Genomic DNA, 16,613 nt, shown 5'->3' on the forward strand with positions numbered 1-16,613 from the left:
CTGTCTCGGCCTCAGTGTCTCTCTTGCTCATTCTCTCCCTGAGAGTGTCTCTCTAGCTCAGTCTCTGCCTCAGAGTGTCTCTCTAGCTCTGTCTCTCCCTGAGCATGTCTCCCTAACTCATTCTCTGCCTCAGAGTGTCTCCTGAGCTGTGTCTCTGCCTCAGAGTGTCTCTCTAGCTCAGACTCTGCCTCTGAGTCTCCCTTTAGTTCAGTCTCTGCCTCAGAGTGTCTCTCTAGCTCATTCTCTCCCTGAGAGTGTCTCTCTAGCTCAGTCTCTGCCTCAGAGTGTCTCCCGAGCTCTGTCTCTGCCTCAGAAGCTCTGTCTCTACCTCAGAGTGTGTCTCTAGTTCTGTCTCTGTCTCAGAGTGTCTCTCTAGCTCAGTCTCTGCTTCAGAGTGTCTCTCCAGCTCTGTCTCTGCTTCAGAGTGTCTCTCCAGCTCTGCCTCTGCTTCAGAGTGTCTCTCCAGCTCTGTCTCCGCCTCAGAGTGTCTCCTGAGCTCTGTCTCTGCCTCAAAGTGTCTCTCTAGCTCTGTCTCCACCTCAGAGTGTCTCTCTAGCTCAGACTCTGCCTCAGAGTCTCCCTTTAGTTCATTCTCTGCCTCAGAGTGTCTCTCTAGCTCAGTCTCTGCCTCAGAGTGTCTCTCTAGCTCAGTCTCTGCCTCAGAGTGTCTCTCTAGCTCAGTCTCTGCCTCAGAGTGTCTCCCAAGCTCTGTTTCAGCCTCAGAGTGTCTCTAGCTCAGACTTTGCCTCAGAGTCTCCCTTTAGTTCAGTCTCTGGCTCAGAGTGTCTCTCTAGCTCTATCTCTGCCTCAGAATCTCCCCCTAGCTGAGTCTCTGCCTCAGAGTGTTTCTGTAGCTCACTCTCTGTCTCAGAGTGTGTCCCTAGCTGAGTCTCTGCCTCAGTCTCCCTCTAACTAGGTCTCTGCCTCAGAGTGTCTCTGTAGCTCAGTCCTCTGCCTCATAGTGTCTCTCTAGTTCAGTCTCTGCCTCAGAGTGTCTCTGTAGCTGTCTCTGCCTCAGTCTCCCTGTAACTCAGTCTCTGGCTCAGAGTGTCTCTCTAGCTCTGTCTCTGCCTTAGAGTGTCTCTCTAGCTCTGCCTCAGTCTCTCCCTAGCTGAGTCTCTGGCTCAGAGTGTCTCTCTAGCTCTGTCTCTGCCTCAGAGTGTCTCTGTAGCTCAGCCTCAGAGTCTCTGCCTCAGTCTCCCTGTAACTCAGTCTCTGGCTCAGAGTGTCTCTCTAGCTCTGTCTCTGCCTCAGAGTGTCTCTGTAGCTCAGCCTCAGAGTCTCCCTGTAACTCAGTCTCTGCCTCAGAGTGTCTCTGTAGCTCAGCCTCAGAGTCTCTGCCTCAGTCTCCCTGTAACTCAGTCTCTGGCTCAGAGTGTCTCTCTAGCTCTGTCTCTGCCTCAGAGTGTCTCTCTAGCTCAGCCTCAGAGTCTCCCTGTAACTCAGTCTCTGGCTCAGAGTGTCTCTCTAGCTGTCTCTGCCTTAGAGTGTCTCTCTAGCTCTGCCTCAGAGTCTCTCCCTAGCTGAGTCTCTGCCTCAGTCTCCCTGTAACTCAGTGTCTGCCTCAGAGTGTCTCTCTAGCTCTGTCTCTGCCTCAGGGTGTCTCTGTAGCTCAGTCTCAGAGTCTCTGCCTCCCTGTAACTGAGTGTCTGGCTCAGAGAGCCTGTCCGTGATGGCGGCCTCCCCCCTCCCCGCCCCAGCCCGCGCTCAGCCCGTTGCCCTCGAGCCCCCCAACGGCCCAGGCCCCGGAGCGGCCGCTCACTTCTGCCCGGCACCGAGTGACGTCCGGCAATCCCGGCGCCTCATTGGCTGCCCCCGCTCCGCGAGTAGCAAACGGTCGGGGAGGCCAAGGAGGGGTCGCCCAACGAGTCCCGGGGCCTCCGCCTCCCCCCCCCCGGCGCCCCGGTTTGCCGTCGGCCCTGGGGGGGCAGAAGGAGGTAGCTCCCCGGCCCCGGGGCGGGGGGGCATTCGGCCGGGAGGAGCCCGGCATCCCCCTCCCCGCAATGGGGAGAGGCGGGAAAAGGGGAGTGGGGGTCGGGGTGGGACGTCAGCTCTGGTTTCACTGAGCCCCTTCGGCCGCCCGCAGGGTCGTTTCCGCTCGGCTGCTCCCCGGCGATGGTGACCCCGGAACGGCGGGCGCCGCCGCTCCCCGCAGCGGGTATCCCCGCCCTGGGCCGGTGTCGGGGGTCCCGGGCCGAGGGAGGGCGGCGGCCGGTCCTGGGGGTCCCGGGCCGAGGGAGGGCGGCGGCCGGTCCTGGGAGGGGCGGGGCGGGGCGGGGCGGGGCCTGCCTTCCCCCTCCGGGCCGGCGGGGGGCGCTGCGGCGAGGGGCGGGCCCGGGAGGGCGGAGGGAGCGGAGGGCGCGGGGCCGCAGCTGCGGGGGCCGCCATGGCCGACAGCGAGAAGCTCAACCTCGACTCCATCATCGGACGCCTCCTGGAAGGTACCGGCCCGGCCCGGCGCCCCCGGTCCCGGTCGGACCCGGCGCCCGGGCCGGGGGGGGGGAGAGGGGCGCCGCCCAAACCGGAAGTGGCTTCGAAGTTGGGGGGAAACCCGGCAGCTCCCCTCCCCCCCGGGCTCGGTGCGGGCCCGGGGGGTCGGGGGTCAGAGGTCAGGGGTCGGGGGGGGGGGGGTCCCCGACCGGGCCGGTCCTTCCCTCCCGCAGTACAAGGCTCCCGCCCGGGCAAGAATGTGCAGCTGACGGAGAACGAGATCCGGGGCCTGTGCCTCAAATCCCGGGAGATCTTCCTGAGCCAGCCCATCCTGCTGGAACTGGAGGCCCCCCTCAAGATCTGCGGTGAGCCCCCCTCTCCTTCCCCCGTTATCCCTGGCGCTCAGCACGTAGGCCGCGCTCAGTAAATAGGGAAGCGGCGCGGCTCCGTGGAAAGAGCCCGGCCTCGGGAGGCGGAGGTCGTGGGTTCGAGTCCCCGCCGCTTGTCGGCCGGGCGGCTGGGGGCCAGCCGCTTCGCTCCTCTGGGCCTCAGTCACCTCATCTGGAAAAGGGGGATGAAGACGGGGATGAAGACCTGATCACCTCGTATTCCCCCCCCCCCCCCCCCCGCCGCGCGCTTAGAACAGTGCTTGGCACATAGTAAGCGCTTAACGAATGCCATCGTTATTATTATTCAAAGGGGGATGAAGCCTGCAAGCCCCAGGTGGGACAACCTGATGACCTTGTGTGTGTCCCCCCCCCGCCCCCAGCACTTAGAACAGTGCTTGGCACATAGTAAGCGCTTAACAAATGCCATCATTATTATTATTCGAATGGGGATTAAGACGGTGAGCCCCGCGTGATCACCTGATCACCTTGTACCCCGCCTCCCAGCGCTTAGAACAGTGCTTGACACATAGTAAGCGCTTAACGAATGCCATCGTTATTATTATTAATAAATACCATTGAATGAATCACTGTTAATAGTAATGGTAGCATTCGACAATAACAGTCATGACGGCATTTTGTTAAGCGCTTACTACGTACAAGAGAACCGTCCTTAGCGCCGGGGAGCCTACGGGGTGATCAGGTTGGCCCGTGTGGGGCTCACAGCCGCCACGCCCATTTGACAGATGAGGCCCAGAGAAGTGAAATGGCTCGCCCGAAGTCATCCAGCCGACAAGCGGCGGAGCCGGGGGTTTGAACTCACGGCTCCCAAGCCCGGGCTCTTGCCACGGAGCCAGGCCGCTTCTCTTTAAGCGCTTACTATGTGCCAGTCATGCAGTCGTAAGTTCTCAGAACAGCGCTCGGCCCTTAGTAAGCGCTTAACAAGTGCCATCGTTATTATTGAGCGCTTATCGTGCGCAGGCCACTGCACTAAGCGATTGGGAAGTACAGTTTGGCAACAGATAGAGACGATCCCTAACCGCAACGGGTTCACACTGTTCTAAGCACTGCGGTAGTTACGGGGTAATCAGGTTGCTCCACGTGGGGCTCACAGTCTTCATCCCCATTTTCCAGATGAGGGAACCGAGGCCCAGATAAGTGAAGAGTCTTGCCCAAGGTCACACAGCAGACAAGTGGCAGAGCCGGGATTAGAACCCACGTCCTCTGATTCCCAAGCCCGGGCTCTTTCCACTAGGCCCCGTGGTATTGGTTAAGCGCTTACTATATGCCGGACACTGTACTAAGCGCTGGGGTGGATACCAGCAAATGGGGTCAGACACAGTCCCTGTCCCACATGGGCTCGTGGTCTTCACCCCCATTTTACATAGGAGGTCACTGAGGTACAGGGAAGTGAAGCGACTTGCCCAAGGCCACACGGCAGACAAGCGGCAGAGTCGGCATTATTCATTCAATAGTATTTATTGAGCGCTTACTATATGCAGAGCACTGTGCTAAGCACTTGGAATGGACAATTCGGCAACAGAGACAATCCCTGCCCAGTGACGGGCTCACAGACTAATCGAGGTTAAACACCACAACCTTCTGACTCCCAGGCCCGGGCTCTATCCACTACGCCGTGCTGCTTCCCAGCGCTTAGAACAGTGCTTGGCACGTAGCGCCTACCAAATACCGTCCTCATTAGTGAGCGAGTACTGTGCGCCGAGAGCTGCACTAAGTGCTCCGGCGAGCGCAAGATAGCGGAGATTTGGTAGACGCGTTCGCTGCCCACGGCGCGCGTACAGCCCCGGGCCCCCGCTCGGCTCGGCCCGGACCCTCCGCCTCCCCCACCGCCCGACCCTCCCCGTCCCTCCCCGGCAGGCGATATCCACGGCCAGTACTACGACCTGCTGCGGCTCTTTGAGTACGGGGGCTTCCCTCCCGAAAGCAACTACCTCTTCCTGGGAGACTACGTGGACCGGGGCAAGCAGTCGCTGGAGACCATCTGCCTGCTCCTGGCCTACAAGATCAAGTACCCGGAGAACTTCTTCCTGCTGCGGGGCAACCACGAGTGCGCCAGCATCAACCGCATCTACGGCTTCTATGACGAGTGTGAGTGGGGCCCACCCCTCCCCAGAAGGGAGCCCGGGCCGGAGCCGGGATTAGAACCCAAGGCCGTGCTTCCCTCCCTCCCCCTCTCTGAGCACGCTGGGACCAAACGGGGGGCCCCGGGAGAGAGACGGCAACTCTGCTCCCCACGGATCCTCCCGTCGGGGAACGGGGGGCTGCTCCCAAACTAAATTCCCGGTGGGAGAGACTGGGACATCCCGCCCTCCCCCCTCACCCGTTGCCTTGGCGCGGCCCGCACACCAGGCAAACGACGTTACAACATCAAGCTCTGGAAAACCTTCACCGACTGCTTCAACTGCCTTCCCATCGCGGCCATCGTAGACGAGAAGATCTTCTGCTGCCATGGGGGTGAGTCCTGGCTGCGTCCGTGTCCGCGTCTCCCGGCGCACGCGTGTGATGTGCCCTGCCCCGGGCTCGGGTCCCAATCCCTGACTTCTGCCACGGGGTGGGATGATGGCCGTCACCTGCAGGGAGGGGCGGGGGGAGGGGGATCCGACATGACCGCTCTGTCCATCCCCCCCGCCCCGCTGCCCATCCCGTTGCCAGGGCTGTCCCCGGACCTGCAGTCGATGGAGCAGATCCGGCGCATCATGCGGCCCACGGACGTCCCGGACCAGGGCCTGCTCTGCGACCTGCTGTGGTCCGACCCGGACAAGGACGTGCAGGGCTGGGGCGAGAACGACCGCGGTGTCTCCTTCACCTTCGGCGCTGAGGTCGTGGCCAAGTTCCTGCACAAGCACGACTTGGACCTCATCTGCCGTGCACACCAGGTGCGGGGGGCGGCCGGGGGTGGGCGAGGGGGGATCGGGGCCGGGGCCGGCGGGGCTGATGGTGGGTCGTTCCCCGGCCCAGGTGGTGGAAGACGGCTACGAGTTCTTTGCCAAGAGGCAGCTGGTGACGCTCTTCTCGGCCCCGAACTACTGTGGCGAGTTCGACAATGCGGGTGCCATGATGAGCGTGGACGAGACGCTCATGTGCTCCTTCCAGGTAGGGCGCGGGGGGCGGGGGGGGGAGGGGGGGAAGGGTGGAGTCGGTGTGGATGTGTTCGGGGCCTGAGGGGATGGGGGAAGCTGGCAGAGACGGGAGCACCCCCTCTGACGCCCCCTCCTCCCCCTGCCAGATCCTCAAACCAGCCGACAAGAACAAGGGGAAGTACGGCCAGTTCAGCGGCCTGACTCCCGGGGGCCGCCCCATCACCCCGCCCCGCAACTCTGCCAAAGCCAAAAAGTAGCCCCACCTTCCTCCCCCGACCCCAGCTCGGGACACAGGGGCTTGCGGGGGTCGCGGGGGGAGGTTGGAAGTGGGCACAGGCAGTAGGCACGGAGTTGTCGGGGGTGAGCACTGAGGCCGGGATCGCGGAGCACTCGGGGGAGGGGGGAGAAGGGGGAGCAGCGGCCTCCTCGCCCTCTAGTCTTTTTGAATAAACATCAACGCTGGATTCTCCCTGCAGCTTCCACTCCGCTCCTTCAGGGAAGAAGGGGTGGGGGAGGGTCTTGGGTCTGTCCCCCACCCCACAATGGCCAAAGTAGGAGGGATGAGTGAGAGCAGGAACTGGGGAACGCCCCCTCTCCCTCCCAACCTGCCCCGGTGCCCGCCACTCCAGGGCAGGAACAGCTGGGTCTCTTGATACGGTTTATTTACAGAGTCAGGGGGTGGGGAGGGAGGAGAGGTGGGGGACGGGTCTCGGGGCAGGCGGCCACTTCAGCCTTCACCGTCGCTGTCCTCGGCCAGCACCCGGCTCGGGGCGCCGTGGGGCTGGGGGCCGGTCAGCACCGAGCCGAAGAAGAGGGAGCGGAACTGTTGGAAGGGAGAGGAGGGCGGACCTGAGTGCGAGCACTCCTTCCCCTGCCCCCACTCATCTTGCACCTCTTTTGCCGACGGTTCCACCTCCCCCGCCCCGCTTGCCTTTTTCAGGGGAGGGGTTCCAGGCACAGGCTCCAGCTCCTCCTCCTCCTCCTCCTCGAGGGGGAGCGGGCTGACTGGGGGGCCCGGCGGGGGTGTCATCAGCCCCGGGCACGCGCTGGTTTCCATGGTGACCATGAAGGAGTCGATGTCGTCGTTGGCAAAGTCGTCGGGGAGGCAATCCCTGAGTTGGGGCGGAGGCACGCTGAATCCGAGGCCCGGCCTTGGCCCCGGGCTCAGGCCTCGGCCGCCAGCTGAACCGGGGCCGGGCCACCCGCCCGGCTCTCGCCTTGTGCTCGGGCCTCGGGCGGCAGCCGAACCACCGGCAACCGGATCACCGGCCTGGCCCTGGCCCTTCCCCTCCCCTGGGGCTCGCCTCGGCCGGCGGATGAAGCGAGGGCCGAACCGCCTCCCTCCGTCCCTCACCCTGGGCCTCAGCTCTTGGCCGGCAGCTGGACCCCCGACCCGGCCCTTGGCTTGGGCTCAGGCCTTGGCTGGGAGCTGAGCCACCGTCCTGGGCTCAGGTCTCGGCCGCCAGGTGAAGTGGGGGCTGAGCCACCCACCTGGGCCTCACCCTGGCCTCAGCCCTCAGCTAGCAGGTAACCCACCGACCTAGCCCTCGTCTCGGGCTCGGGCCTCAGCCGGCAGCTGACCACCGGGCTGGGCTTCGCCCTGACCTCCTGCCTCGGCCGGCAGCTGAACCAGGGGCTGAGCCACGGGCCTGGCCCTCGCCCTGGGCTCGAGCCTCCGCCGGTCACTTTGCCGCGGCCCATCCACCCATGCCGAGTCCAGCCAGGCGGCAGGGTTGCTCGGTTGGGCGGTGCCCCCCCGGGGGGGAAGGAGGAGGAGGGAGGGGCTGGGGAAGTCGGGTCTTGCCTCACCTGGAAAGGGCGTCGTGGCCGGCAGGGAGGAGGGGCTCCTGGGAGCAGAGTTGGGAATTGGACAACGTGGCCAGAACAAAGTGTCCTTCCAGCAGCGAGTCCTCAAAGGTGAAAATGGCCGGCCTGGGAGCAGTGGGAGACGGGGCTGGATGGGGGACCCCCGTCCCCGGGGTGGGGAAGATTGGATTGGGGGAGGGGAGGGAGGAGGGGGCGGGAGGTACCTGCCGGGCGCATCAAAGTGGATGTTAAGGGGCAGGTTCGATGACTCGGCGAAACTCAGGAGCCCCTGAAAGACCAATCGATAGGATGTACTGAGCGCTTACGGCGTGCACGGCCTTGAACTAGGCCCGTCGGGGCGGGTGGAAGGCAAGATTCCCGCCCTCGAGAAGCTAGGGTCCACTCCTGTCTGACTTCTCCCCGTTAATGCGCAAGTGCTCAATACGGGGCTCCATACACTGCAATCAAGCATCACTAACGATGAGAAAGAGAGTTAAAGTAGCCCCGGTGCGGGAGGCCGAGAAATCAATCGGAAGGCCTCCCCCCAGAGGAGGTGTGATTTCAGAAGGGCTTTAAGGATGGGAGAACGGTGGTGTGGCTGATGTGATAGGAGGGAGCTCCTGAGGGAGACCAGAGCAGGGCTCAGTTCGGCTTGAGAGAGGCACAGGAGGCGAGCTGGGGTGGAGTGGGACAGCAGAGCGGATCAGTGGAAGGGTGAGGACCTTGGAGTGGACGGCCAGGAATCTTTGGAACAGATACCATAGTTAGGAGAAGCAGCGTGGCTTAGTGGAAGGAGCCCGGGCTTGGGAGTCAGAGGTCGTGGGTTCTAATCCCCGCTCTGCCACTTAGCAGCTGTGACTTTGGGCCAGTCACGTCACTTCTCTGTGCCTCAGTGACCTCATCTATAAAATGGGGATGAAGACCGCGAGCCCCACGTGGGACAACCTGATGACCTTGTATCTGCCCCAGTGCTTAGAACATTGTTTTGCACAAAATAAGCGCTTAACAAATATCATTATTATTATTATCTAGCACCACATCATGCTCTGGTCAGCCATTGGCTTCTCTCTCAGGCCCAGACGGAGGTCCGGAGGGGAAGGTGCGGGGCCCCAGCAGGAAGGGGCATGGCCTTACCCTGAACTCCTTGAGGCAGAAGGTGATGGCCGTGCTGTCTTCCTGTACCTGCAGCTGCTGGAAATCATCCTGCCCGAGGCTCATCTCCGTCACCATCGCCTTAGTGGGGTCTGGGGGCAACGGCCACTCGGTCCCAGCCCCTGCCGGAAGCCCCTTCTCCACGCTCCGCCCCGCCCCCCGCCCTCCCCAAAACAAGCTCCTCACCGGCCTCCTCCACGAAACTCCGGAAGACCACCCTGCGGCCACGGCTCACGCCCAGCGTCACCTCCGCCAGGGTCAGGGGGAATGGCAGGATGGCGTCGACCAGGACCCTGCAGGGGCACGGCCTCAGTCGGGGTCCGGGCCCCGAGCCCCCCGCCCTGCCCCCGAGCCCTGGGGCGGAGGGGGAGTTCTCACCGGGCGGGGGCCCGCAGCAGGTGCGGGCAGCGGGCTGGGTCAAACACCGCCTGCAGCGACTCACACTCCTGGAGGGACAGGTTGTGGGTCCGGGTCATGCCTGGGGGGGAGGGGTGAACCAAGACGTCAGCCCGGCCCGCTCTCTGTCACTGCCCCCCCCGTCCCACCCACCGTGTGTGGCACAGCTGGAGGACCGGGCGACCCCCACCCATCGTAGGTGCAGTGCAGCTGGAGAACCAGTCCCCCAAACTGGGGCAGCCCCCACGCACCAAATGTGCGGTGCAACTGGAGGACCGGCCCCCACCCCCAGGGTGACTCCCATGCAGCGAATGTGCAGTGCACCCCAGCAGCCCACCCACACCATAGGCGCACTGCGGCCGGGGGATCACCCCGAGCGGCCCCTCCACCTCTCCCGGCCCGGAGTGACGCCCTCACACCGTATTTGCAGTGTAGCTGGATGACCAGACAGCTGCGCTGGGGCCTCAGTGACACGCAGCACCGCTCCACTGTCTTCTCCAGCGCAGGCAGCGAGCGGAAAACCGACAGCAGAGACTTGGGGGGAAAGGGACGGGCGGTGAGGCATTGGGACAGGCCCGGGGGACCCAGCCCGGGCAGACTTCCGCTAGGGGTTCGGCCCCCTCCCCAAATGATATTTGTTAAGCACTTACTGTGTGCCAAGCCCTAAGCGCTGGGGTAGATACAAGGTCATCAGGTTGTCCCACGTGGGGCTCACAGTCTAAATCCCCATCTTACAGGGGGGGTAACTGAGGCACAGAGAAGTTAAAGTGACCTGCCCAAAGTCACCCAGCTGACAAGTGGCTGAGCCGGGATTTGAGCCCATGACCTCTGACTCCCAAGCCAGGGCTCTTTCCACTGAGCCACGCTGCTTCTGTGGTGGGTCGCGGACCCCCTGCGGGCCTGGAGGCTGAGACCGCAGGCCGGGAGGTGGACATGGCACGCACGAGGGGAGAGGTCAGGCAGACCGGGGAGACCACCCACCTTCATGAGGACTTTGCAGCGCAGCGGCAGCGCCCCGGGAGCCCCCGCCTCGAAGTGCTGGAAGAAGAGGGGAGCGAAGAGGAAGCAGGCATAGGCGGAGCGGGAGGAGTTGACCGTCCGCAGGGAGAGCTGGACGCGGGGAGGGAGGAAGAGTCAGGCTCCGGAGATGCGACGCCCACCCTCCCCCCCACGGACCCACGATCCCCACGCACTGACCGCCAAGGCCCCACCTTACCCCATCCTCCAGGGGCTCAAAGTAGAGCTCGTCTCCCACACGGGAAAGGGAGTGGATGGCTTTTCCCAGCACTGTGGACAGACCGGAGGGGTTCAGGGGCCGCCCCCAGGCCCACCCACCCCAGGGTCTCTACCCCACCCGAGAGTCTTTTCACTGGTGCCCCGTGCAGCCTCCCCACCCGATCCCTTCCCGGGCGGTTGCAGGGGTACAGCAATATGGATAGAGAAGCAGCTTAGCCTAGTGGATAGAGCACGGGCCCAGGAGTCCGAAGGACCTGGGTTCTAATCCCAGCTCCGCCAGTTGTCTGCTGTGTGACCTTGGGCAAGTCACTTCGCTTCTCTATGCCTCAGTTTCTCATTTATAGAATGGGAATTAAGATTGTGAGCCCCACGTAGGGACTCTGTCCAACCTGATTATCTTGTATCTACCCCCAGCATTTAGAACAGTGCCTGGCACATAGTAAGAGCTTAACAAGTACCATTAAAAAAAAGGGGGGGGTAATCACAGCCTGTTCACCAGTCTAACAGCTGGACTTCCAACTGGAAAATAGGGGAGAGGGCAGAGCTGGGGAGGAAAGAGGCTTCCATGCCGGATTTTATTCCGGTTTCCAGAGCAACCTCGTCCTAGCGAAGCGCTCTGCCCATTCATTCAGTAGTATTTATTGAACGCTTACTATGTGCAGAGCACTGTACTAAGCGCTTGGCATTTACAATTCGGCAACAGATAGAGACAATCCCTGCCCAATGACAGGCTTACCGGCCTGGAAGTCAGAGGACCTGGGTCCTAACCCCAGTTCCACCACTCGCCTGCTGTGTGACCTTGACCAAATCACCAAACGTCCCTGTGCTTCAGTTCCCTCATCTGTAAAATGTGATTCAATACCCACTGCCCCTCCTCTTCAGACTGTAAGCTCCACGTGGGAAAGGGACTGTGTCCGACCTGATTAGCTTCTACCTACCCCAGCATTTAGTACAGAGGAAGGCACAGAGAATGTGTTCAACAAATAGCACTATGGCCATCGTTATGATTATCGATACCAAGCTCAACTCTGCCACTCTGTGCTTTGTGACCTTGGGCAAGTTAACTTCTTTTTTTGATATATCTGGTATTTGCTAAGTGCCTACTATGTGCCGGGCACTGTATTAAGCGCTGAGGTTTAACACAAGTTAATCAGGTTGGACACATTCCCTGTCCCACATGTTTGCTCACGGTCTTAATCCTCATTTAACAGATGAGGTAACTGAAGCACAGAGAAGTGAAGGGACTTGCCCAAGGTCATACAGCAGATAACTGGTGGAGCCGAGATTAGAACCCAGGTTCTTCTGACTTTCAGGACCATGCTCTATCCACTAGGCCATGCTCCTTGTCTCAAATGTTTTATACTCTCTCGAGAGTGTTATGCTCATAGCAAACGTTCAATAAATCCCTTGGACTAATAATAATAATAATAATAACAATGATAGTATTTGTTAAGCGCTTACTATGTGCTAGGCACTGGGGTAGCTGGAAGATAAGTGGGATTGAACATGGTCCTGCCCCACACGGGTCTCACAGTCTTAGTCGCCATTTTACAGCTGAGGGAACTGAAGCACAGAAAAGTTAAGTTTTCATGCCCAAGGTCACACAGTAGACAACTGGCAGAGGCAGGATTAGAATCCATGACCTTTTGACTCCCCGGCCCATGCTCTATCCATTAGGGCATGCTGATTTTCTGAGCCCCAGTTTTCTCATCTGTGAAATAGGGATTCAATACCCATCCTCCCTTCGTCTTAGACTGTGAGCTCCATGTGGGACAGGAGACCTGTCTTCTCTAGACCGTTAGCTCCTAACAGGCAGGAAACACGTCTTCCAACTCTGTTGCAGTGCTCTCTCCCAAGCGCTTAGTACAGTGCTCTGCACTCAGTAAGCACTCAATAAATAGCAGGGATTGAGCCGTATATATGACTGTATATTTACCCCAGCACTTAGCACAGTGCTTGGTACAGAGTAAACACTTAATACACTACAGGCCCCCATCCCAGAGTCCTATGCACTGGGTTGACCCAGGAGAAGTGAAAGCCGAGGGGGAAACTGAGCACGGCCTCCTGCTCTCGAGGTGAGACTTGAGCGGAGGCTGCTGACTAGACGGGCTGTGTTCCCGTGGGTTGGCGACATTAAGAAATCACTTTTAGGCACAGCCGGAGATGCTGAGGTCAGCTGTGAGGATGAACTTCCAGGCTGTCGGGAGATTCGTTCGCTGGAGGGATGAGGCTTCAAACACCGGGGACCCCTCCTCCCACAAAGGGGAGGTTAGTCACCTGCCTGGAGGCAGGGGACTGCCTCAGGTGACCTCAGTTGACCTCTAGAGGAAGCTCCCAACTCAGGCTTCTGTGCTCTGGACCGTCCTCTTGGGGAGAGGCAGCCCAGCCCAGCAGGGAGACCGGGCAGGGTGCCACCCATATTATTATTACAATGGCATTTGTTAAGCGCTTACTCTGTGCAGAGCACTAAGTGCCGGGGGGGATATAAGGTGAGCAGGTTGTCCCTCGTGGGGCTCACAGTCTTCATCCCCATTTTCCAGATGAGGTCACTGAGGCCCAGAGAAGTGAAGTGACTTGACCAAAGTCACCCAGCTGTCAAGTGGCAGGGTGGGGATTAGAACCCATGACCTCTGATCCCAAGCCCGGGCTCTTTCCGCTTCCCCTTCCCCTCCTCCTCCCCCCCCCCCCCCCCCCCCCCCCCCCCCGTTAGTCTCCACACCTGGGCCTGGGTCCAGCCCACACCCCCTCCCCACCCGCTACTCACCTTTGACGTTGCCCCCGTTGACGACACACTTCATGCTGCCTCCGACCTGGGCTCGGCTCAGCACCTGTATAAGGGAACACTGTGTGGGGGTCCAGTCAGCGTGAGGGGACAATCAATCAGTGGTATTTATTGAGCACTTACGGTGTGCAGAGCACTGTGCTAAGCACTTGGGAGACTGTAAAACTCCAGACTGTAAGCTCATGGTGGGTAGGGAATGTATCTTTTTACATTATAGTGTATTCTCCCAAGCGTTGAGTAGCAGCATGGCCTAGTGGATAAAGCACGGACCTGGGCATCAGAAGGTCATGGGTTCTAATCCTGGCTCTGCCACTGGTCTGCCGTGTGATCTTGAGCAAGTCACTTAGTTTCTCTGTGCCTCCGTTTCTTCATCTGTAAAATGGGGATTAAGACTGTGAGCCCTATGTGGGACAGGAACCATGTCCAACTCTATTCTCTTGTATCTACCCCAGCACTTAGAACAGTGCCTGGCACACAGTAAGTGCTTAACATATACCATCATTATTATTGCTTTTACTGTTACAGTGCTGTGCACACCGTGAGCGCTCAATAAAAACAAATGAATATAAGAATGAGAGGGCAGAATAACACAGCTGATGGTCCCGTTCCCTGCCCAGAAGCAGGTTACAGTCTGGAAGGAGAGGCAGGGTGAGGGGGCACAGGGATGGGCTTAGTAGGGGTGAGGGGCAGGAAGAGGGGCCTGACCAGGGTGAGGGGGCACGGGAATGGGCACAGAGAAGGACCTGATTGGAGTGAGGGGGCACAGGGAGGAGACTGGCTGGGGTGAGGGGACACGAGGAGGGGCCTGATGGGGGTGAGGGGGCACGGGGAAGGACTCAGCCAGGGTGAAGGGGTACGAGGAGGGGTCTGACTGGGGTGAGGGGGCACAGGATGGGCACAGGGAGGGACCTGATTGGAGTGAGGGGGCACAGGGATGGGCACAGGGAGGGGCCTGGCTGGGGTGAGGGGGCACAGGGGGGCCTGTGCCAAGTGAAGGGGCACGGGGAGGGGTCTGGCCGGGGTGAAGGGGCACGGTGGGGAGTCTCTGCCAGGTCAAAGGGGCACCAGGAAGGGTGTAACGGGGATGGGGGCACGGGAATGGGCACAGGGAGGGGCCTGGCTGGGGTGAAGGGGCGGGGGGGGAGCCCGGCCGGGTTGGGGGTCCGGGGGGGGGGGTCCGGGGCGGGTTCCCTCGTGGCCCCCCGAGGACGGACTCACCGGCCCGCCAGGCCCGTTCCCGCCCTCTCTCCGGCCCCGCCCTCCGCGCCCCCGGCACGTGACAACACCCGCGGGGGAGGGGGCCGCTCTCCGGCCCCCGGCACGTGACAGCGGCCGCCCGCTCCCCCGGCACGTGACAGCAGCCGCTGGGAAGGGGCCGCGCCTCTGCCCTTGTCACGTGACCGCGGCCGCCGGCTCCCCCGGCACGTGACAGCAGCCGCGGGGCTCTCCCCCTGCCCCCGTCACGTGACAGGGGAGAGGCTCCGGGCGGGCTCCTCCCACTCCCCCGCCCCCAGCGGCCCCGACTCGGGCCCGGGCAGGAAGGGAAAGCGAGGCCCGCAAGGAGGAGGAGGAGGGCCGGGATAATAATTGTTTTAATGAGATGTTCATCTCCTTGATTCTCTTTATTGCTATTGTTCTTGTCTGTCCGTCTCCCCCCGATTAGACTGTAAGCCCGTCAAAGGGCAGGGACTGTCTCTGTTACTGATTTATACATTCCAACTGCTTAATTCAGTGCTCTGCACGTAGTAAGCGCTCAATAAATACTATTGAATGAATGAAGAGCACTGTTCGTAGATACAGGGTAATCAGGTTGTCCCACGTGAGGTTCATAGTCTTCATCCCCATTTGACAGAGGAGGTCACTGAGGCCCAGAGAAGTGAAGTGACTTTCCCACAGTCACACAGCTGACAAGCGGCAGAGCCGGGATTCGAACCCATGACCTCTGACTCCCAAGCCCGGGCTCTTTCCGCTAAGCCACACTGCTTCTCTGGATAGAGCCCAACGGGGCCGGGATGGCAGAGGAGGGTCGGGAGACAGCGGAGTTCCCTCACCTGTAAAATGGAGATGAGGACTGGGAGCCCCAAAGCAGGACGGAGACTGTGTCCAACCTGATTTCTGTGTATCCATTCCTTCATTCAGTCCGATTTATTGAGTGCTTACTGTGCAGAGCGCTGGACTAAGCACTTTGAATGTACAATTGGGCAACAGAGAGACAATCCCTGCCCTATAATGGGCTCACGGTCTAAACGGGGGAGATTAAACAAGTAGTCAGGCATCAGTACCATCAAAATAGATAAATAGAATCAGAGATATAGGCACATCATTATTCATTCAATAGTATTTATTAAGCGCTTACTATGTGCGGAGCACTGTACTAAGCGTTTGGAATGAACAAATCAGCAACAGATAGAGACAGTCCCTGCCGTTTGACGGGTTTACGGTCTGATTGGGGGAGACGGACAGACGAGAACGATGGCAATAAATAGAGTCGAGGGGAAGAACATCTCGTAAAAACAATGGCGACTAAATAGAATCGAGGCGATGTACAATTCATTAACAAAATAAATAGGGTAATGGAAATATATACAGTTGAGCGGACGAGTACAGTGCTGTGGGGATGGGAAGGGAGAGGTGAAGGAGCAGAGGGAAAGGGGGAAAAGAGGGTTTAGCTGCGGAGAGGTAAAGGGGGGGTGGTCGAGGGAGCAGAGGGAGAAGGGGAGCTCAGTCTGGGAAGGCCTCTCGGAGGAGGTGAGTTTTAAGTAGGGTTTTGAAGAGGGGAAGAGAATGAGTTTGGTGGAGGCGAGGAGGGAGGGCGTTCCGGGACCGCGGGAGGACGCGGCCCGGGGGTCGACGGCGGGACGGGCGAGACCGAGGGACGGCGAGGAGGTGGGCGGCAGAGGAGCGGAGCGTGCGGGGTGGGCGGGAGAAAGAGAGAAGGGAGGAGAGGTAGGAAGGGGCAAGGTGATGGAGAGCCTCGAAGTCTAGAGTGAGGAGTTTTTGTTTGGAGCGGAGGTTGATAGGCAACCACTGGTAATGAATAATATATACAAACATGCACAAGTGCTGTGGGGAGGGGAAGGGGGAAGAGCAGAGGGTGGGAAGAGGGGGAATGGGGAGGAGAGGAGGGGCCGAGGGAAAGGGAGAGTTCACAGCACTTAATACAGTGCCTGGTACATAGCAAGTGCTTAACAAATACCATAGTCATCATTATTATTATGAATACTACTACTAATACTAATGGTATTTGTTAAGCGCTTGCTATTCATTCACTGAGAAGCAGCGTGGCTCCGTGGAAAGAGCATGGTCTTGGGAGTCAGAGGTCGT

At 60.2% G+C, this 16,613-nt stretch overlaps 2 protein-coding genes across 9 annotated transcripts in view; one reads left to right on the top strand and one right to left on the bottom strand.

The window, feature by feature from the left end:
* Positions 1–1,846: 1,846 nt before the first annotated feature.
* On the top strand, positions 1,847–6,387 carry PPP1CA (protein phosphatase 1 catalytic subunit alpha). 2 transcript variants are annotated; one of them, XM_029060480.2, is made up of 8 exons: positions 1,847–1,937; positions 2,087–2,158; positions 2,664–2,795; positions 4,695–4,925; positions 5,187–5,291; positions 5,490–5,713; positions 5,796–5,930; positions 6,064–6,387. In XM_029060480.2, exons 2-8 carry the CDS (start codon positions 2,116–2,118, stop codon positions 6,172–6,174), a joined length of 981 nt encoding a protein of 326 aa, XP_028916313.1. In that variant the 5' UTR covers positions 1,847–1,937; positions 2,087–2,115; the 3' UTR covers positions 6,175–6,387. The 2 variants fall into 2 exon arrangements, with proteins under 2 accessions (XP_028916313.1, XP_028916312.1); XM_029060479.2 differs by lacking the exons at positions 1,847–1,937; positions 2,087–2,158 and adding an exon at positions 2,335–2,441.
* A 171-nt stretch (positions 6,388–6,558) lies between these two features.
* Positions 6,559–16,613, bottom strand: part of RAD9A (RAD9 checkpoint clamp component A) — a 36,781-nt gene continuing 26,726 nt past the window's right edge. Inside the window, exons 1-12 of one of the 7 annotated variants that reach the window (XM_029060473.2) lie at positions 14,508–14,549; positions 13,272–13,335; positions 10,488–10,558; positions 10,253–10,381; positions 9,691–9,805; positions 9,254–9,353; positions 9,062–9,168; positions 8,858–8,967; positions 7,948–8,012; positions 7,727–7,849; positions 6,849–7,029; positions 6,559–6,740 (exon numbers count right to left, since the gene is read on the bottom strand). In XM_029060473.2, the coding sequence (XP_028916306.1) occupies positions 6,645–6,740; positions 6,849–7,029; positions 7,727–7,849; positions 7,948–8,012; positions 8,858–8,967; positions 9,062–9,168; positions 9,254–9,353; positions 9,691–9,805; positions 10,253–10,381; positions 10,488–10,558; positions 13,272–13,305 (1,131 nt within the window). In that variant the 5' untranslated portion in view covers positions 13,306–13,335; positions 14,508–14,549 and the 3' untranslated portion in view covers positions 6,559–6,644. Of the gene's footprint in view, positions 6,741–6,848; positions 7,030–7,726; positions 7,850–7,947; positions 8,013–8,857; positions 8,968–9,061; positions 9,169–9,253; positions 9,354–9,690; positions 9,806–10,252; positions 10,382–10,487; positions 10,559–13,271; positions 13,351–13,412; positions 13,436–13,559; positions 13,603–14,507; positions 14,550–16,613 lie in introns of those variants that run through there. The other 6 variants (XM_029060475.2, XM_039911338.1, XM_029060472.2 and 3 more) reach the window with 6 other exon arrangements.

The sequence above is a fragment of the Ornithorhynchus anatinus genome, chromosome 3 (genome assembly GCF_004115215.2).
Source record: "Ornithorhynchus anatinus isolate Pmale09 chromosome 3, mOrnAna1.pri.v4, whole genome shotgun sequence".
Lineage (NCBI taxonomy): Eukaryota > Metazoa > Chordata > Mammalia > Monotremata > Ornithorhynchidae > Ornithorhynchus > Ornithorhynchus anatinus.